Source organism: Crinia signifera, chromosome 7 (genome assembly GCF_055691185.1).
Source record: "Crinia signifera chromosome 7, ASM5569118v1, whole genome shotgun sequence".
Classification (NCBI taxonomy): Eukaryota; Metazoa; Chordata; class Amphibia; order Anura; family Myobatrachidae; genus Crinia; species Crinia signifera.
The window spans coordinates 159,638,773-159,661,457 of record NC_139223.1 but is presented as its reverse complement, the minus strand read 5'-3'; the positions used below and the strand labels follow the sequence as shown (position 1 = coordinate 159,661,457).

The 22,685-nt window shown below is 48.6% G+C and overlaps 1 protein-coding gene across 2 annotated transcripts in view; it reads left to right on the top strand.

Annotated features, from left to right (window-relative positions):
* Positions 1 to 1,998: 1,998 nt before the first annotated feature.
* The window catches only part of NRP2 (neuropilin 2), a 145,029-nt gene continuing 124,342 nt past the window's right edge, over positions 1,999 to 22,685 (top strand). For both annotated transcript variants that reach the window (XM_083154117.1, XM_083154118.1), the window contains exon 1: positions 1,999 to 2,589. In XM_083154117.1, the coding sequence (XP_083010243.1) occupies positions 2,523 to 2,589 (67 nt within the window). In that variant the 5' untranslated portion in view covers positions 1,999 to 2,522. The remainder of the gene's footprint in view (positions 2,590 to 22,685) is intronic.

The window sequence follows — 22,685 nt, the reverse complement described above, 5'->3', positions numbered from 1 at the left end:
GGGAGTATTATGTAGAGGTACCTGTTAAGGACCAGGGATGTAGGGAGTATTATGTAGAAGTATTATGTAGAAGTACCTGTTAGGGGCTGGGTGTGGGGAGTATTATGTAGAAGTACCTGTTAGGGGTTGGGTGTGGGGAGTATTATGTAGAGATACCCGTTAGGGATCAGGGGTGTGGGGAGTATTATGTAGAGGTACCTGTTAGGGGGCAGAGATGTAGGGAGTATTATGTAGAGGTACCTGTTAAGGACCAGGGATGTAGGGAGTATTATGTAGAAGTACCTGTTAGGGGCTGGGTGTGGGGAGTATTATGTAGACGTACCTGTTAGGGGCTGGGTGTGGGGAGTATTATGTAGAGGTACTTGTTAAGGGTCGGGTGTGGGGAGTATTATGTAGAGGTACCTGTTAGGGGTCAGGGGTATGGGGAGCATATAGAGGTACCTGTTAGGGACCAGGGATGTAGGGAGTATTATGTAGAAGTACCTGTTAGGTGTTGGGTGTAGGTAGTATTATGTAGAGGTACCTGTTAGGGGTCGGGTGTGGGGACTATTATGTAGAAGTACCAGTTTAGGACCAGGGATGTAGGGAGTATTATGTAGAAGTACCTGTTAGGGGCTGGGTGTGGGGAGTATTATGTAGAGGTACCTGTTAAGGGTCGGGTGTGGGGAGTATTATGTAGAAGTACCCGATAAGGACCAGGGATGTAGGGAGTATTATGTAGAAGTGCCTGTTAGGGGCTGGGTGTGGGGAGTATTATGTAGAGGTACCGGTTAGGGGTTGGGTGTGGGGACTATTATGTAGAAGTACCCGTTAAGGACCAGGGATGTAGAAAGTATTATGTAGAAGTACCTGTTAGGGGCTGGGTGTGGGGAGTATTATGTAGAGGTACCCGTTAAGGACCAGGGATGTAGGGAGTATTATGTACGAGTACCTGTTAGGTGTTGGGTGTGGGGAGTATTATGTAGAGGTACCCGTTAAGGACCAGGGATGTAGGGAGTATTATGTAGGAGTACCTGTTAGGGGTTGGGTGTGGGGAGTATTATGTAGATACCTGGGTACTAGAGTAACAAGACGGAGCCCGGCTACACTAGGTTGTCAGCGTAGTGACTACTTGCGTAGTTAGCGTACACTTCGCCCCTGCCAGCTTGTGCTGCCTGTGCCCCCGAGAGCCATCCTACCCCCACACAGACTACGGCGCAGGCAGGGAGGCTTCCATCTCCCTGCCTGCCGCCCTCCCCCTGCGGCGTGCAGATTTATACCAAGTCTCGTGTACTAATTATACCTGGTGTATGTAAGTGTATTTAAGTACTTATTACTGAAATAAGACACAGTACCTAAACTGCGACATTCACTTATTGTCCATGGGTTTGGGATTCATTTGGCAAATGCCTCCATTGTAATGTAATCCACGTCCCCTCGCCACACTTTATAAAATAGACTCCACGCCGACGTGGATAGTGGGGGTATGAAAAGGTCGGGAGGACACGTAACGAGTCCGCTCGCCACGCTTCGGGCTGCCGTGGATTCACACCTGTCCATGTCAGCCAGGTTTAAATGGTGAATGGTGCCCACGCAATGTAATTAGCGCTGACTGACTACGATAACTACACAAGCTCCGGCTAGGTGCGAACGGACGGGTACACTACACTACGCTGCCTGCGCTGGGCGCATGAACACTACGCTGATTCTGACTGTGTAACGGGCGCCGTGCTAATACACAAGTACTGATACCAGTTAGGGGTCAGAGGTGTGGGGAGTATGTAGAGGTACCTGTTAGGGGTCAGGGGTCTGCAGAGGGCTTATCTGGGAAGATATAGCCGTGTTCCTGTGCTGGGTGTAGCAGATTCTCCCCTCACCCCTAATAAATTGGATTTTTCTCCCTTCTTCGCTGTAATCAGTGAGACAGTGCTAAGGGGGCGTGTCCAGCCGGGAGGGGGCGTGTCCGGCTGCTGTGTGATACATTGTAGCACTGCCTCTGTGCGCTGACATCCACATGCTCAGTGCTCAGTCTGTATAAGGCAGCGGAGGAGCTGGGAGCTCGCATTACCGAGCCATCGTACTGGGAGAGGCACCAGCTCACCGTCCTCGGAGGCACCAGCTCTAGCCCACCGTCCTCAGAGGCACCAGACCACCACCCTCGGGGGCACCAGCTTTAGCCCACCGTCCTCAGAGGCACCAGACCACCACCCTCGGGGGCACCAGCTCTAGCCTACAATCCTCAGAGGCACCAGCCCACCACCCTCGGGGGCACCAGCTCTAGCCCACCGCACTCGGGGGCACCAGACCACATCCTCACAGGCACCAGCCCACCACCCTCGGGGGCAGCGGAGATACCGGAGGTGCTGGTGAAGGCACGGAGCCCCTCAGCGCTCTCTGCACCGGACCCTGGGATTGGCACCATACGGAATAGCAGCAGCTGTGCCCGGAGTTACAGCATTGGCACATGCAGGGGGCACTTGGTGGAAACATTGCCCAAACTCAATGACCGGCTGACGGGGGATTCCGGAGCTGTCTGTGCGAGGATGAGGGTCCTGCTGGTTATTGTGGGAGTTATATGTCTCACCGGATCCGGAGTGTCGGGGCAGGAAGGTAAGACTCGTTCCTGCTGGAGATACAGGCACCTCTCCTACTCCCCTGTGCCCCATGCCTCCCATCACCTCTGTGCCCCATGCCTCCCACCTCCCCTGACCCCCATCTTCTACCATTGTCAATCATGTACCCCCATCCTCTCCTACTCCCCTGTGCCCCATGCCTCCTACCACCCCTGTGCCCCATGCCTCCCACCTCCCCTGACCCCCATCTTCTACCATTGTCATGTACCCCCATCCTCTCCTACTACCCTGTGCCCTATGCCTCCCACCTTCTCTTTGCCCCATCCTCTCCCACTCCTGCCATTGTCATGTACGCCCATCTTCTCTCATTCCCATATACCCCAATACCTCATCCTCTCCCAATTCCTGGTCCCCCATCCTCTCCCCCCTGCCGGCCGGGTCCCCCATCCTCTCCTCTCTCCCAGCCGCCTGTGTGTTCTTCTCACACTCGGAGACAGTCTCTGGCGGCTGCTGGATGTCACATCTGGATTATATCAAAGGTTTAAAAATACTACAAAGCCTTTTCCAGGCTCCTCTTCTGCTTCATGTTGGGGGCACGTTCCCAGGAGTCACCTGTAACCCCACTGGCTGCATTATACTCCAGAGGTCCCGGCTATAGAGGAGAAGGACCCTGGTCTGGTGGGGACCTCGGTGAGGGGTGTCTGGTGCGGTGATGAACACTGCTGTGGTGGGGGACTCCAATTTGGTAGTGACCCTTGTGTGGTAGGGACCTCGGTGTGGTGGGGAACCCCAATTTGGTAGAGACCCTTGTGTGGTGGGGACCTCGGTGTGGTGGGGGACCCCAATTTAGTAGTGACCCTTGTGTGGTGGGGACCTCGGTGTGGTGGGGGACCCCAATTTGGTAGTGACCCTTGTGTGGTGGGGACCTCGGTGTGGTGGGGGACCCCAATTTGGTAGTGACCCTTGTGTGGTGGGGACCTCGGTGTGGTGGGGGACTCCAATTTGGTAGTGACCCTTGTGTGGTGGGGACCTCGGTGTGGTGGGGGACTCCAATTTGGTAGTGACCCTTGTGTGGTGGGGACCTCGGTGTGGTGGGGGACCCCAATTTGGTAGTGACCCTTGTGTGGTGGGGACCTCGGTGTGGTGGGGGACCCCAATTTGGTAGTGACCCTTGTGTGGTGGGGACCTCGGTGTGGTGGGGGACCCCAATTTGGTAGTGACCCTTGTGTGGTGGGGACCTCGGTGTGGTGGGGGACCCCAATTTGGTAGTGACCCTTGTGTGGTGGGGACAATTGTGTGTGTGTGGGCTGGTGTGGTGGGGAACCCCAATTTGGTAGTGACCCTTGTGTGGTAGGGACCTCGGTGTGGTTGGGGACCATGGTGTGTGTGTGGGGGGGGGGGGGGCTGGTGTGGGGGGGGGACCCCATTTTGGTAGTGACCCTTGTGTGGTAGGGACCTCGGTGTGGTTGGGGACCATGGTGTGTGTGTGGGGGGGGGGGGGAGGGGGGCTAATGTGTTAGGGACCCTTGTGTGGTGGGGAAAATTGTGGGGGGGGGGGCTGGTGTGGTGGGGGACCCGATGTGGTGGGGACAATTGTGTGTGTGTGTGTGTGTGTGTGTGTGGCGGGGGGGGGGGGGGAAACCTGGTGTGGCGGGGGACCCCAATTTTGTAGTGATCCCTGTGTGGTAGGGTCCTCGGTGTGGTTGGGGACCATGGTGTGTGTGTGTGGGGGGGGGGGGGGCTGATGTGTTAGGGACCCTTGTGTGGTGGGGAAAATTGTTTGTGTGCGTGTGGGGGGGGGGCTGGTGTGGTGGGGGACACGATGTGTTAGGGACCCGTGTGTGTGTGGGGGGGGGGGGGTACCTGGTGTGGCGGGGGACCCCAATTTTGTAGTGACCCCTGTGTGGTAGGGTCCTCGGTGTGGTGAGGACCCTGGCGTGATGGGGACCTCGGTGTGTGTAGGGGGGACCTGATGCGTTAGGGACCCGTGTGGTGGGGACAATTGTGTGGTGGTGGGGGACCCCAGTTTGGTAGGGACCCTTGTGTGGTAGGGGACCCACTGAGGCCATGTATACAGGGGAGGCAGAAGCAGGAGGCTCGTACAGTATATTATAACGGCTGTATATACCAGTACAGCCCGGACACAGCACACATAGCCTGGCAATCCTGCACAGTACCTGTGTGTGTGTGTGTGTGTGTGTGTGTGTGTGTGTGTGTGTGTGTGTGTGTGTGTGTGTTGGGGGGGGGGGGGGTGTACTGAGGTTTAGTAGTAGAGTTTGGGGAGACTACCAGCAGCACATGTAGGGGACCTGTAGAATCTTCTCGGCTGCAAGGTCTGATGTATCAGCATTGGCCGCTGATGGTGTAATATCCTGACTGCTACATTGTGTTACATTGTATAGAGGACTTTTATTATAGGTTACTGTCTGTATTGCAGTATATACTGTAGGTTACTATCTGTATTACAGTACATAGGTTACTATCTGTATTGCAGTATATACTGTAGGTTACTATCTGTATTGCAGTATATACTGTAGGTTACTATCTGTATTGCAGTGTATATACTGTAGGTTACTATCTGTATTGCAGTGTATATACTGTAGGTTACTATCTGTATTGCAGTATATACTGTAGGTTACTATCTGTATTGCAGTCTATACTGTAGGTTACTATCTGTATTGCAGTATATACTGTAGGTTACTATCTGTTTTGCAGTATATACTGTAGGTTACTATCTGTATTACAGTATATAGGTTACTATCTGTATTGCAGTATATACTGTAGGTTACTATCTGTATTGCAGTATATACTGTAGGTTACTATCTGTATTGCAGTATATACTGTAGGTTACTATCTGTATTGCAGTATATACTGTAGGTTACTATCTGTATTGCAGTATATAGGTTACTATCTGTATTGCAGTATATACTGTAGGTTACTATCTGTATTGCAGTATATACTGTAGGTTACTATCTGTATTGCAGTATATACTGTAGGTTACTATCTGTATTGCAGTATATACTGTAGGTTACTATCTGTATTGCAGTATATAGGTTACTATCTGTATTGCAGTATATAGGTTACTATCTGTATTACAGTATATAGGTTACTATCTGTATTACAGTATATAGGTTACTATCTGTATTACAGTATATAGGTTACTATCTGTATTGCAGTATATACTGTAGGTTACTATCTGTATTGCAGTATATACTGTAGGTTACTATCTGTATTGCAGTATATACTGTAGGTTACTATCTGTATTGCAGTATATACTGTAGGTTACTATCTGTATTGCAGTATATACTGTAGGTTACTATCTGTATTGCAGTATATAGGTTACTATCTGTATTACAGTATATAGGTTACTATCTGTATTGCAGTATATACTGTAGGTTACTATCTGTATTGCAGTATATACTGTAGGTTACTATCTGTTTTGCAGTATATACTGTAGGTTACTATCTGTATTACAGTATATAGGTTACTATCTGTATTGCAGTATATACTGTAGGTTACTATCTGTATTGCAGTATATACTGTAGGTTACTATCTGTTTTGCAGTATATACTGTAGGTTACTATCTGTATTGCAGTATATACTGTAGGTTACTATCTGTTTTGCAGTATATACTGTAGGTTACTATCTGTATTGCAGTATATACTGTAGGTTACTATCTGTTTTGCAGTATATACTGTAGGTTACTATCTGTATTGCGGTATATACTGTAGGTTACTATCTGTATTGCGGTATATACTGTAGGTTACTATCTGTTTTGCGGTATATACTGTAGGTTACTATCTGTTTTGCGGTATATACTGTAGGTTACTACAGGTCGAGTATCCCGTATCCGAATATCCGTTATCCGAATTATTCCGAAATACGGACATTCCAGAAAGTGAAAAAAAATTTTTTTTTTGCTAAAAACTCACTGGGGATATATGTAACAGCATCACTGGGGACATGATATGTAACTGGCACTATATATGTGCAAGACAATGATTGCTTGGCATTCAAATTCAGTGCTGAGATAGTACACACATTTTGTTTCACGTTTTGAAACCTTGTTTTTTGAACAATTAAAATATGTTTGTGTGTATTTTATGTGGTAATAAAATATATTTGTGTGTATATTATGTGTTTATACAGCATAAATGCAAGATACTTCAAAATACATCATTGAAATATTAAAATATTCCGAAATACGGAATAATCCGTTATCCAAAATTCTCCTGGTCCCGAGCATTTTGGATACGGGATACTCAACCTGTATCTGTTTTGCGGTATATACTGTAGGTTACTATCTGTATTGCAGTATATACTGTAGGTTACTATCTGTATTGCAGTATATACTGTAGGTTACTATCTGTGTTGCAGTATATAGGTTACTATCTGTGTTGCAGTATATAGGTTACTATCTATGTTGCAGTATATAGGTTACTATCTGTGTTGCAGTATATAGGTTACTATCTGTGTTGCAGTATATAGGTTACTATCTGTGTTGCAGTATATAGGTTACTATCTGTGTTGCAGTATATAGGTTACTATCTGTGTTACAGTATATACTGTAGGTTACTATCTGTGTTGCAGTATATAGGTTACTATCTGTATTGCAGTATATACTGTAGGTTACTATCTGTGTTGCAGTATATACTGTAGGTTACTATCTGTGTTGCAGTATATACTGTAGGTTACTATCTGTGTTACAGTATATACTGTAGGTTACTATCTGTATTGCAGTATATAGGTTACTATCTGTATTACAGTATATACTGTAGGTTACTATCTGTATTACAGTACATAGTTTACTATCTGTATTACAGTATATAGGTTACTATCTGTATTGCAGTATATACTGTAGGTTACTATCTGTATTACAGTACATAGTTTACTATCTGTATTGCAGTATATAGGTTACTATCTGTATTGCAGTATATACTGTAGGTTACTATCTGTATTGCAGTATATACTGTAGGTTACTATCTGTATTGCAGTATATACTGTAGGTTACTATCTGTATTGCAGTATATACTGTAGGTTACTATCTGTATTGCAGTATATAGGTTACTATCTGTATTACAGTATATAGGTTACTATCTGTATTACAGTATATAGGTTACTATCTGTATTACAGTATATAGGTTACTATCTGTATTAAAGTATATAGGTTACTATCTGTATTACAGTATATACTGTAGGTTACTATCTGTATTGCAGTATATACTGTAGGTTACTATCTGTATTGCAGTATATACTGTAGGTTACTATCTGTATTGCAGTATATACAGTAGGTTACTATCTGTATTGCAGTATATAGGTTACTATCTGTATTGCAGTATATAGGTTACTATCTGTATTAAAGTATATAGGTTACTATCTGTATTACAGTATATAGGTTACTATCTGTATTGCAGTATATAGGTTACTATCTGTATTGCAGTATATACTGTAGGTTACTATCTGTATTGCAGTATATAGGTTACTATCTGTATTACAGTATATAGGTTACTATCTGTATTACAGTATATAGGTTACTATCTGTATTACAGTATATAGGTTACTATCTGTATTGCAGTATATACTGTAGGTTACTATCTGTATTGCAGTATATACTGTAGGTTACTATCTGTATTGCAGTATATACTGTAGGTTACTATCTGTATTGCAGTATATAGGTTACTATCTGTATTGCAGTATATACTGTAGGTTACTATCTGTATTGCAGTATATACTGTAGGTTACTATCTGTATTGCAGTATATAGGTTACTATCTGTATTACAGTATATAGGTTACTATCTGTATTACAGTATATAGGTTACTATCTGTATTGCAGTATATACTGTAGGTTACTATCTGTATTGCAGTATATACTGTAGGTCACTATCTGTATTGCAGTATATAGGTTACTATCTGTATTGCAGTATATACTGTAGATTACTATTATTATTATAATTTTATGTATAAAGCGCCACAAGTGTTTCGCAGCGCCGTACAAAGGAACAATACAGGGAGACAAAGATTGGCATAACATTGAATAAATAACAAAAACACGGTACAAATAAAGAGCGCCACAGATCAATACACATTACAGCTTATATATAAGTAGTGAGGACTCAATCAACATACAACTAGAGGCTTGAGGCCAATGATGGAGATGAGTATGCAGACGAAGATAGTCACATGGGGCCTTATTTTGGTTCACTCTTTCTGACAAAATCCTTCTTAGATGGACAAAACCATGTGCAGTGCAGGGGGGCAGATGTAACATGTGCAGAGAGAATTAGATTTGGGTGAGTTGTTTTGTTTCTGTGCAGGGTAAATACTGGCTGCTTTATTTTTACACTGCAATATAGATCTCACTTTGAAGTAAAACCCCACCCAAATCTAATTATATCTGCACAAGTTACATCTGCCCCACCTGCAGTGCACATGGTTTTGCCCATCTAAGAAGGATTTTGTCAGAAAGAGTGAACTAAAATAAGGCCCTAAGTGTTGGAGTATAGGAGAGCTGTGAGTGACATGTGAATCTGTATTGCAGTATATAGGTTACTATCTGTATTGCAGTATATAGGTTACTATCTGTATTGCAGTATATAGGTTACTATCTGTATTACAGTATATACTGTAGGTTACTATCTGTATTGCAGTATATACTGTAGGTTACTATCTGTATTGCAGTATATACTGTAGGTTACTATCTGTATTGCAGTATATAGGTTACTATCTGTATTGCGGTATATACTGTAGGTTACTATCTGTATTGCGGTATATACTGTAGGTTACTATCTGTATTGCGGTATATACTGTAGGTTACTATCTGTATTGCGGTATATACTGTAGGTTACTATCTGTATTGCGGTATATACTGTAGGTTACTATCTGTATTGCGGTATATACTGTAGGTTACTATCTGTATTGCGGTATATACTGTAGGTTACTATCTGTATTGCGGTATATACTGTTGGTTACTATCTGTATTGCGGTATATACTGTTGGTTACTATCTGTATTGCGGTATATACTGTAGGTTACTATCTGTATTGCGGTATATAGGTTACTATCTGTATTGCAGTATATACTGTAGGTTACTATCTGTATTGCAGTATATACTGTAGGTTACTATCTGTATTGCAGTATATAGGTTACTATCTGTATTGCAGTATATAGGTTACTATCTGTATTGCAGTATATAGGTTACTATCTGTATTGCAGTATATAGGTTACTATCTGTATTGCAGTATATAGGTTACTATCTGTATTGCAGTATATAGGTTACTATCTGTATTGCAGTATATAGGTTACTATCTGTATTGCAGTATATAGGTTACTATCTGTATTGCAGTATATAGGTTACTATCTGTATTGCAGTATATAGGTTACTATCTGTATTGCAGTATATAGGTTACTATCTGTATTGCAGTATATAGGTGTTACTATCTGTATTGCAGTATATACTGTAGGTTACTATCTGTATTGCGGTATATACTGTAGGTTACTATCTGTATTGCGGTATATACTGTAGGTTACTATCTGTATTGCGGTATATACTGTAGGTTACTATCTGTATTGCGGTATATACTGTAGGTTACTATCTGTATTACAGTATATAGGTTACTATCTGTATTGCAGTATATACTGTAGGTTACTATCTGTATTGCAGTATATAGGTTACTATCTGTATTGCAGTATATAGGTTACTATCTGTATTGCAGTATATACTGTAGGTTACTATCTGTATTGCAGTATATAGGTTACTATCTGTATTGCGGTATATACTGTAGGTTACTATCTGTATTGCAGTATATACTGTAGGTTACTATCTGTATTTAGCCCCTGCCACAATCTGCACTAGAACTTCTGAGACCCCGCCCCTCCCCCCACAGGAACAAATAAATAAGATTACAGACCTCATTGTATTATAACAGACCTTCCAAGTAGCAATTGTCACCCTCCTGCAATATACAATGGGAGTACACACTATAACAATGCACGAAAACCACATTAGAGGTGATTGTCAGACGCTATAATCCCTAATTGGCAGTAGATACAAAGGAGATTTACAAGTGAGAGTTGGAGAACGACTTTCTCCCTTCAGCGTTGCATGTATCTGATATGCAGTCATACTGTAATGTGCAGTATTGTACTGAGCCCGGCCACCGTCAGTGGTGGGGCAGGGGGTGAGCCCGGGCACCGTCAGTGGTGGGGCAGGGGGTGAGCCCGGGCGCCGTCAGTGGTGGGGCAGGGGGTGAGCCCGGGCGCCGTCAGTGGTGAGGCAGGGGGTGAGCCCGGGCGCCGTCAGTGGTGGGGCAGGGGGTGAGCCCGGGCGCCATCAGTGGTGAGGCAGGGGGTGAGCCCGGGCGCCGTCAGTGGTGGAGCAGAGGGTGACACCGGGCGCCGTCAGTGGTGGAGCAGGGGGTGACACCGGGCGCCGTCAGTGGTGGGGCAGGGGGTGAGCCCGGGCGCCGTCAGTGGTGGGGCAGGGGGTGAGCCCGGGCGCCGTCAGTGGTGGGGCAGGGGGTGAGCCCGGGCGCCGTCAGTGGTGGGGCAGGGGGTGAGCCCGGGCGCCGTCAGTGGTGGAGCAGGGGGTGAGATCGGGCGCTGTCGGGGGGGGGGGTAAATACCCATCTTGTATGCTCCTTGCTCCTCTCTCACCCGTTGCTGTCTGATGGGAGACTCACAGCTTAGGGGTGAGAGATAAAGTACCAACCACACAGCTTTTAACTCATTTTTCAAGCATGACCTGTTGCAAGTTAGGTAGGCGCTAATTGACATACTTTATCTCTCTCGAGGGCTGAGCACACAATGTTACAAGCTTAGTTACAGAGGTCCCACTTCCAGTCACGGAAATATGCAATATAGAAGAAATGGGGTGCACATTGGGGGTGGGGACGCGCCCTGTCCTAAGGTTGCCCAGTGTCCCTGCTCCTCATACATTACCCTGTAGGAATCTTGTTGAGTCTTGTTTTCAACGGAAAGGAAACGGAAAAATATATCAATTGCAGGATATAAATTGGAACGCCAGGGGAAATCCAGCGTGTAAGCACGTGGTGTGGGAGGTCTGCTGGAGGGAATGCTGACACAGTACCCTTCTCCTCTCCTACCCTCACATGCGGCTGTGCCAGAGGGTATGGATCATTAGGTCTACAAGAAGATGGTCGACATGCAGAAAGGTTGACACAAGCATTCGGTTGACATGGTCGTTTTTCAGTTTTTTTTACCCGAATGTCGACACAGTCGACATGGACACTGAAACGTAGCACTGCGTCCCCTCACTTAGCTTGCTGTACACGCCATTCTTCAGGCTCGGCACACTATTTTATACTCCCACGCTCTAGTGGATGGTAGGGGATGAAATACTGCAGGTTGGCAGTACGGACGGTGTAATGGTTAGCATTACTGACTCACAGCGCTGAGGTCATGGGTTCTATCCCCACCATGTGTTATATATACAGGGCAGTACGGATGGTGTAATTGTTACATTACTGCCTCACAGCGCTGAGGTCATGGGTTCTATTCCCACCATGTGTTATATATACGGGGCAGTACGGACGGTGTAATGGTTACATTACTGCCTCACAGCACTGAGGTCATGGGTTCTATCCCCACCATGTGTTATATATACGGGGCAGTACGGACGGTGTAATGGTTAGCATTACTGCCTCACAGCGCTGAGGTCATGGGTTCTATCACCACCATGTGTTATATATACGGGGCAGTACGGATGGTGCAATGGTTAGCATTACTGCCTCACAGCGCTAAGTTCATGGGTTCTATTCCCACCATGTGTTATATATACGGGGCTGTACAGACGGTGCAATGGTTAGTATTACTGACTCACAGCGCTGAGGTCATGGGTTCTATCCCCACCATGTGTTATATATACGGGGCAGTACGGATGGTGTAATGGTTAGCATTACTGCCTCACAGCACTGAGGTCATGGGTTCTATTCCCCCATGTGTTATATATGCGGGGCAGTACGGACGGATGGATGGTTAGCATTACTGACTCACAGCACTGAGGTCATGGGTTCTATTCCCCACCATGTGTTATATATACGGGGCAGTACGGACGGTGTAATGGTTAGCATTACTGCCTCACAGCACTGAGGTCATGGGTTCTATTCCCACCATGTGTTATATATACGGGGCAGTACAGACGGTGTAATGGTTAGCATTACTGCCTCACAGCGCTGAGGTCATGGGTTCTATCCCCACCATGTGTTATATATACGGGGCAGTACGGATGGTGTAATGGTTAGCATTACTGCCTCACAGCACTGAGGTAATGGGTTCTATCCCCAACATGTGTTATATATACACGGGGCAGTACAGATGGTGTAATGGTTAGCATTACTGCCTCACAGCATTGAGGTCATGGGTTCGATCCCCACCATGGCCCTATCTGTGTAGAGTTTGTATATTCTCCCTGTACTTGCATGGGTTCCCCCCCCCGGGTACTCCGGTTTCCTCTCACAATCCAAAAATAAACTGGTAGGTTAATTGGTTCCCGACAAAATTAACCCTAGGATGTCTGTGTGTGTGTGCTTGTGTCAACCTAATAACATGTCAACTTAATGCTTGTCGACCTAATGACCATATCCAGTGCCAGGTGCCCAGAGAGATGTAGCTCTGATACCAGTTATGCCCTGCCGGGTCTGATGACCTCAGTTGGGAAGGCGGCAGTGTCCACCAGCTTTGTACATATGGAGAGTTTGTGCTTCCTGACTGACCTTGTCCCTGATGATCGGCAGCAGGTGGGTCACTGTCCCCCCACCTGGCCTCCTACTGTCCTAGGCGCATCCCATAAGGAAGCTGCATGGTGATGGAGGGTGATGGGTTCTGCAGATTGCAGCCATATGTGCACAGCTATGACCTCAGCTGCTGTGTGTGGTAATCCCCCAGTCTCCAGCATGTGCTCCCCTGACAGTGCCCCCAGTCTCCAGCATGTGCCACCTCCCCCAGTCACCTGACAGTGCCCCCAGTCTCCAGCATGTATCACCTGACAGTGCCCCCAGTCTCCAGCATGTGTCACCTGACAGTGCCCCCAGTCTCCAGCATGTGTCACCTGACAGTGCCCCCAGTCTCCAGCATGTGCCACCTCCCCCAGACACCTGACAGTGCCCCCAATCTCCAGCATGTGCCACCTCCCCCAGTCACCTGACAGTGCCCTCAGTCTCCAGCATGTGCCACCTCCCCCAGTCACCTGACAGTGCCCCCAGTCTCCAGCATGTGCCCCCCCCCCCCCCCGTCTCCTGACAGTGGCCCCGGTTTCCAGCATGTGCCACCTCCCCCCCCCCCCCATCTCCAGAGAGTGTCCCCCAGTCTCCTAATACCGCTCCCAGTCTCCTGACAGTGGCCCCTGGTCCCCTATATTACAGTTATCTCCATATGCCCTTTGGCAGTTAATGGGGATCATTTTCTAGCACTATGGGATAGATTTATGAAGCTGTGATAAGGGAAGGGAAGAGAAACATGGCAACCAATCAGCTGCTCTGTATCATTTTATATTATGCAAATTATAGGTGTTACTTCAGTGCTGATTGGTTGCCAGTTCCCCTCCCTTATCACCACTTCATACGATGATTATTATTACACATACAGTATAGGGCCAGAATCATGTGCCGATCCGGCGGATGCACGGAGATCGCTGGGCCATCTGGATTCGTCTGTTAGATTCTTCCCATGAATCAGGAGGCGCTCAGCCACCGCCTTGTGCGCTCTCTTACACCATATAGAATGATATAAAGGCAGGTCTCAGTGACACGCCTGCGTATAGGAAGCACAACAATGGGATATTGTATGATAATAACACTGGGGACAGGGAAAGGTTCCAACCTTAGCAGTTTGGTAGCGTATGAGTGACTGTGAATGCAGACTTGTCAGTAAGCAGGGAGACTTGTCAGTAAGACCGCAGATACATATCTTATCTCTTATTATCATGCACAAATCTGCTTAGCCAACAGCAAAGTGGCCTCAAGTGTTGGCTACATGTGGCATAGTGTATATCCCGGCATCCTGTCCTGTCACACACCATCTATTACCCAGATATGCATCTTGTAACGTATCTCATGTTTCAGCATCGCAGCTTCCTAGTCATTGTCGCTGTCACTTTGTAGAGCGCCGCAGTTGTCGTCTCTCTTAAAGCGAATCTTGTATGGAAATGTTACTGCAATAAGGGAGCGTAACACTTTGTTCTGACCCCAATCAGCTGTGTTGTGTTGGGTAAACTATTGTTCAACTTATAGCGCAGGTTGCGGCCCAAACAGCTCATGTTTTCCAGATGTTCTCGAAGAATCACAAGTGAAATAATAAATAAGAAGTACACCTGTGCTCCTGCTGGGTGACCTGGGAAATGTGTCAGTAAGTAATGAGTGCACCTGTGTAGAACCATAAGGGGAAGAGAGAGAACAATGTGAGAGGTAAAATACCTGCCAATCTTCTTTGGTAGGCTATATTTGACAAATGGCAGTTACAAGCTGATTGGCTGGTGTGTTCTCTCTCCACAAGTGTTGATAACTACCCCCCAGCTGTGGTCCCATCCCCGCCATAGGCCCCCCAGCTGTGGTCCCATCCCCGCCATAGGCCCCCCAGCTGTGGTCCCATCCCCGCCGTACGCCCCCCAGCTGTGGTCCCATCCCCGCCGTACGCCCCCCAGCTGTGGTCCAATCCCCGCCGTACGCCCCCCAGCTGTGGTCCCATCCCCGCCGTACGCCCCCCAGCTGTGGTCCCATCCCCGCCGTACGCCCCCCAGCTGTGGTCCCATCCCCGCCGTACGCCCCCCAGCTGTGGTCCCATCCCCGCCGTACGCCCCCCAGCTGTGGTCCCATCCCCGCCGTACGCCCCCCAGCTGTGGTCCCATCCCCGCCGTACGCCCCCCAGCTGTGGTCCCATCCCCGCCGTACGCCCCCCAGCTGTGGTGCCATCCCCGCCGTACGCCCCCCAGCTGTGGTCCCATCCCCGCCGTAGGCCCCCAGCTGTGGTTCCCATCCCCGCCGTAGGCCCCCAGCTGTGGTTCCCATCCCCGCCGTACGCCCCCCAGCTGTGGTTCCCCCCCCCCTGTACGCCCCCAGCTGTGGTCCCATCCCCGCCGTATGCCCCCCAGCTGTGGTTCCCCCCCCCCCCCCCCCGCCCGTACGCCCCAGCTGTGGTCCCATCCCCACCGTACGCCCCCAGCTGTGGTCCCATCCCCACCGTACGCCCATGGGGGATTGCATAAGAAACAATTAATTATAACTGAGCCCTATGGATTAAATCACTTATCGGCGCAGGTGTTGCTCTTACACATTAACCCATTTATCTCCGACACCTAGAAGACACCCTCGGAAGTCAGTTCACAGTCTGTGCAGGAAGGTTCCCCAGCTGCATTATACCAGTGTTACCGGGACTCCTATTCATCCCTCAAACAGCGACATTTCCAATAACCTGACCAAATAAGACCACTGCGGTCACCTGGTGAGGGACCTATGCTATGATTTAGAGCAGGCATTCCCAACCACGGTCCTCAAGGCACACCAACAGTGCAGGTTTAATGCAGCCCACACACGCATCGATTTTAGAACGCGTTTTGTACTTTTAAAGTACAAAACGCATCGTGCGTACAATTATCGGGGTGTATTCGTGCGGCGTGTGCGATGCTGTGCTATGCGCGTTCCCGGGGGCCGATTTTAGAGTTCCAAAAAAGTATGTGCAGCAGGTACTTTTTTGGACATTATCGCATAGCATCGGGCTCAGCATTATACAGGCATACGAGCCGATGCTATACGACGGGTTTTTTTTTTTTTGAGGGAAATAATTACATACAAATTGTTATCAACAACTTTATTGCAGGTTTAAAACATGTGAACTCGAACAAAATAAAGGTCAGAAAAAGCCAGTGAAAAAATGTGCTTAAATCGCACAGCATCGCATCGCAGACAGCAAAATAACCATCACATCGGGTCATGCTTAATTCTGGCAGAAAAATTGTAAAGAACCATTGTACAGCCAAAAACGCATAGCACTGAAATCGGTGCGTGTGTGGGCACCATTAGTGATATCCAGGCTTCAGCACAGATGGTTTAATCAGAATCACTCAAGAATCACTCAAGTACTAATTTTGTCACCTGTGTTCAAGCCTGGATATCTACAAAACCTGCACTGTTGGTGTGCCTTGAGGACCGTGGTTGGGAATGCCTGATTTATGGGGTCCCTCAAAGACACTCTAACGCCCCCTAAGGGTAGCCCAGAGTGATACTGCACAGGTCTTTTAGACCAGGACAGTTTAGTACCTTTGATTAGTATTTAAATAAACATTTTCTCTTAGTACATCTTCCGCATTTGTGTTTTTCAGCTATCACTTAACGAACACCCATTACAATGAATGTAAGTCTATTTCTGTATACATTTACCTTGCACACAGTGTCTGCATAACTAAATAAGTGAGGGCATGGGGTATGCTGTCATTGTATCTGTTATCTGAATGCGCGTCCATTGGCGAGAATGGGGCATGTGAGTGTCTCCAATGTGCGCACCACATTCGCCGGCAGACAACCGTCTGTAGATCGCACTGTAAGGCACTGCACAGAGCGCTGTCCATATTAATAGGGGGCAGCTTTGGAGAATCCAGGAGCTGCGATTCAATTTGGAGGACTCAGGCTAAAAGGCCTCTCGCACAATGCGGGAAGGAAGGAAAGTCAGCCCCCCATAATACACAGCACATTGTGTATATTATTCACTGCCCCCATATTACATCCCCCAGTACACACATACAACACTATAGTACAGTATTACACAGCCCCCATATTATACCCAGTACATGCAGCACATTGCACACAACACCATAGTACAGTATTACACATCACCCCCCATTAGCCAGTACATGCAGCACTCACCTTCCTGTGAGGTGCAGGGACCTGGCAGTGTGGGGCTGGAGGCAGCTGTGACAGGAGCAGGCAGAGCTGAGGCATGGAGTCCAGTCCACTGTCAGTGTGGTGGGCGGGGCCATCCTCAGGGAAGCCCTGGCTGCCGGCTCTCTCCTTCCTGTCAGTGTGGTGGGCGGGGGCCAGCCTCAGGGAAGCCCTGGCTGCCGGCTCTCTCCTTCCTGTCAGTGTGGTGGGCGGGGGCCAGCCTCAGGAAAGCCCTGGCTGCCGGCTCTCTCCTTCCTGTCAGTGTGGTGGGCGGGGCCAGCCTCAGGGAAGCCCTGGCTGCCGGCTCTCTCCTTCCTGTCAGTGTGGTGGGCGGGGGCCAGCCTCAGGGAAGCCCTGGCTGCCGGCTCTCTCCTTCCTGTCAGTGTGGTGGGCGGGGGCCAGCCTCAGGAAAGCCCTGGCTGCCGGCTCTCTCCTTCCTGTCAGTGTGGTGGGCGGGGCCAGCCTCAGGGAAGCCCTGGCTGCCGGCTCTCTCCTTCCTGTCAGTGTGGTGGGCAGTGCCAGACTCAGGGAAGCCCTGGTTCCCTGCTCTCTCCTGCTGCACGCAGACTTCCTGTCAGTGTGGTTGGCGGATGGACTTCCTGTCAGTGTGGTGGGCAGTGCCAGACTCAGGGAAGCCCTGGCTGCCGGCTCTCTCCTTCCTGTCAGTGTGGTGGGCGGGGCCAGCCTCAGGGAAGCCCTGGCTGCCGGCTCTCTCCTGCTGCGCGCACACTTCCTGTCAGTGTGGTTGTAGGGATGGCCATTGCCATCGATGGCAATTCTGCAACTGGCCATCGATAGTGCTAAACTATGCTATGGATGAACATCGATATTTTTACATATCGATGGTCATCCATTGTGTTTGTTTGATTGGCCTGTGGGCCAATAAAAACACCGGGGCGGGGCTTCGCGGGTGTCGAGGAGCAGAGCTATGCTCCGCGTCCCGGCACTTCATAGAAAAAAAAAAAGAAAATCATCCTTTTGCTGTTCCATCGATGGAGGGAAACCATCTGGTTCTCCCCCATCAATGGCTAAAGTATTCGACATCGGCCATGAACCATCGATGATTGCGAATCATCGATGGTCGATGGCCATCCCTATGTGGTTGGCGGATGGACTTCCTGTCAGTGTGGTGGGCAGTGCCAGACTCAGGGAAGTCCTGGCTGCCGGCTCTCTCCTTCCTGTCAGTGTGGTGGGCAGTGCCAGACTCAGGGAAGTCCGGGCTGCCGGCTCTCTCCTGCTGCACGCAGACTTCCTGTCAGTGTGCTTGGCGGATGGACTTCCTGTCAGTGTGGTGGGCAGTGCCAGACTCAGGGAAGCCCTGGCTGCCGGCTCTCTCCTTCCTGTCAGTGTGGTGGGCGGATGGACTTCCTGTCAGTGTGGTGGGCAGTGCCAGACTCAGGGAAGCCCTGGTTCCCGGCTCTCTCCTGCTGTGCGCACACTGCCTGTCAGTGTGCTTGGCGGATGGACTTCCTGTCAGTGTGGTGGGCAGTGCCATCCTCAGGGAAGTCCTGGTTCCCGGCTCTCTCCTGCTGCGCACAGACTTCCTATCCTGTCAGCTTGGCCACTGCTACCCACAACCCTGCGATGGCCAGCTGTGACTTCCCCCGTGTAGGCCCCACCCCCTGACAGTTCAGGACGTGCACATGCGCAGTCCGAGTTTTAACAAAGGGACCCCGAAACCCGGGAGGACTGAGGGGGTTTGTGCCTGGGTGATAAAGTACCTGGCACATTGGGGGTTATTCTGGCTGATTCGCAAGGCTGCAACTTCACAGCCTTGCGAGTTCACCGGAAGCAGCCGAATGTCGGTACGTCTGCCACCCTTGCACGCCACGTAAGCTCGCACAGGCTGGTAATGGATGTTTAACCTACACATCCATTTACCGGCTGTGGGGGAACACCCACATCATTTGATGGTTGCCGACACCCACATCATTTGATGGTTGCCGACACCCACATCATTTGATGGTTGCCGACACCCACATCATTTGATGGTTGCCGACACCCACATCATTTGATGGTTGCCGACACCCACATCATTTGAAGGCCCACTCATCTAAGATTACTCTCAGGTAACCTTAGATGTGCGTGGGCAGGCAGCTAACATCCGGCGATGCCCCCCGGCACCCACGTCACTGGGCGATTTTCAAACACTGTCCATTCCCTTGGAGGAGTACCCCAGCCCGCCTCCCCTGCCCACGGTGTTGGGTGCGTGCTCCGCAGCCCTTTCTGAACCAGAGGCCCTACATTTTCTATTGATTAATTTGAGGGCTGCCGCTATCACATAACCTAAACATATTACAAGATAATGGCCGGTTTATATACCTTGTAATGCCAGTGATTATTGTGTTCTCTGAGATCAGAATGACAATAGGATCACATTAATAATATACGTGTGAATGGTCCTCGGTAGATTTGCCCATAGTCAGCTGGCGCTAATGTGCGAATGCGGAGGACAGCTGGCGACGGCACGGCATACACCACTATTAGATTAAACAAGAAAACAATGTGATTGGGAAAATTGTTATTAGCATTGTATCCAGTTACATATTATGACAGGGCTGTGAGCGTATTACTATAGGGCTATGGGGCGCGCGGTAACGCGGTGTTCCTGACAGGCCTATGTTCTGAGGCGCTGTGGTCTCGCTAAGCATTTCTTTCTGGGGGTTTAGGAAGCTGTCAAGTACAGATAAGGCTCCTGATCTAATCCCTTGGGGGATTCCAGTCTGTATTAGAATGGAAAAAAATAATTTCTAACTACTGGGAGAGCTGCCAAATGGTGTGACCCTCCAACGTCGCAGCGGCAGCGAGCCGGGGAGATCTGCGAACCTCCCGGAGCCCCTAGTAAGGACGCACTGGGCTTGAGCCCCCCTTCTTCTCTGGCGAGGGGTGGTCTGCTCATTATTGTGGAATATCTTCCGGCTCCGTGTTCCCACTGTGACACACTGCTGTACCGCTGCTGTGTCCAGTGAGTATATGCATCATAACATGTACTATGTACTTTGCATGTGACGCCTCAAGAAGCAGTAATTGTTTGAAATTAAAAATACTTTACTAAAACCTTCTTTTCTTGATGTTTGTGTATTAATAGCATCTGATAGGGGCAGATTAGATTGGACAGTTGGTTCTTATGTGTTTATGGACGGTCCAATCGCAGCTTGCCGGGTACGATCCCTCATACGGATAATATGGATCATTTTCAGAGTCTGAGGAAAGTTCTGAGGCTTGCTTCCACAATCCGAAACATGGGCACAGAAGCATGTCAGCGGGGAGACCCCCTTGTAAATCTGCCCAGATACTACTGAATGTTCCTGATAGATTGAGTGCTATGTCTCTGTTAATAAATAGGCCCCTATGAGAGGCCAGGAGACATGTAGGAGAGATTACTATATCATATACCAAGATGAAATGTGACCTATTCCACAAAGTGTTTATACAGTATTTAGAATGTAAGCTCCGACGAGCAGGGCCCTCCTCATATGCTTTTCCTTCTCTTCGTAGTCGGGTTATAGTGAAGGACAGTGCAGGGGATTTTCGCATTGAGTCAGGCTGCAAATGGTGACTTCCCAAAAAATCGCCTGTGCAAAGCGTTGTCCAAAATGTATAATATGTAGTAGAGAAGGTCAGTGCACATCCCCCCAGTGTGTCATGGGGAGGCCTCGGCAGCAGTCGCATAGAGGATGGAGGTGCAGCAGAGTAAAGTGCTTCTCCTGAGGCTCAGGCCTAGCTCTGTGGCTATCTGATAGAAGTAGGAGAATGTCCCATAGTGCAGGCGATGTGATGTGACGCCCATGTGCCATATGGATTAGTGCCAGGATTATTGGGGCATTTGTCATCTCTCTAGTCGTTGACGCTCATGTACACTGCTGCGCACGTTTGCGATGCTGGTATTCCTGCCGTGTCCCCATAGCAATGAACGGACAGAGGTATAAAATGCACACTGGACCTGTACTCAAGATTGGCCGGCACAGTAGCACTGAGGCTAGCATCGCCGCCTGCAGAATATACAGTAGTAGTGTATGCACCTATATTGCTTCACAAAGAGCTTAAAAAAGAAAAAAATCTTTGAATGCTAGAACACATTAAGGGGCGATTCTGCTTGGTGTGCAAAAGCAAACTCCTTTAATGGACAAAACCATGCTGCACTGCAGGTGGGGCAGATGTAACATGTGCAGAGAGTTAGATTTGGGTGGGGTTTGTACTTCAAACTGATCTCTACTCTGCACAGAAACAAAATAACTCACCCAAATGCACCTTTTATATCTGGCCCACCTGCAGTGCATATTGTGTGACCCAGGTCTCTCTGCACAGGTTACATCTGCCGAACCTGCAGTGCACATTGTGTGACCCAGGTCTCTCTGCACATGTTACATCTGCCCCACCTGCAGTGCACATTGTGTGACCCAGGTCTCTCTGCACATGTTACATCTGCCCCACCTGCAGTGCACATTGTGTGACCCAGGTCTCTCTGCACAGGTTACATCTGCCCAACCTGCAGTGCACATTGTGTGACCCAGGTCTCTCTGCACAGGTTACATCTGCCCCACCTGCAGTGCACATTGTGTGACCCAGGTCTCTCTGCACAGGTTACATCTGCCCAACCTGCAGTGCACATATTGTGACCCAGGTCTCTCTGCACATGTTACATCTGCCCCAACTGCAGTGCACATGGTGTGACCCAGGTCTCTCTGCACAGGTTACATCTGCCCAACCTGCAGTGCACATTGTGTGACCCAGGTCTCTCTGCACAGGTTGCATCTGCCCAACCTGCAGTGCACATTGTGTGACCCAGGTCTCTCTGCACAGGTTACATCTGCCCCACCTGCAGTGCACATTGTGTGACCCAGGTCTCCCTGCACAGGTTACATCTGCCCCACCTGCAGTGCACATTGTGTGACCCAGGTTTCTCTGCACAGGTTACATCTGCCCCACCTGCAGTGCACATTGTGTGACCCAGGTCTCTCTGCACCTGTTACATCTGCCCCATCTGCAGTGCACATGGTGTGACCCAGGTCTCTCTGCACCTGTTACATCTGCCCCACCTGCAGTGCACATTGTGTGACCCAGGTCTCTTTGCACATGTTACATCTGCCCCACCTGCAATGTAGCCGTACTATACCTGGGGTTTATGTCATGAAATATACAAGTTGATACCCAAAAAAACATGAAAAACCTTTTCATTAGTTGACTCCTCCACGTCGACCTTTTGCCTGTGACAACCTTGAGGGGTCTACCTAGACCCTGTCAGTCT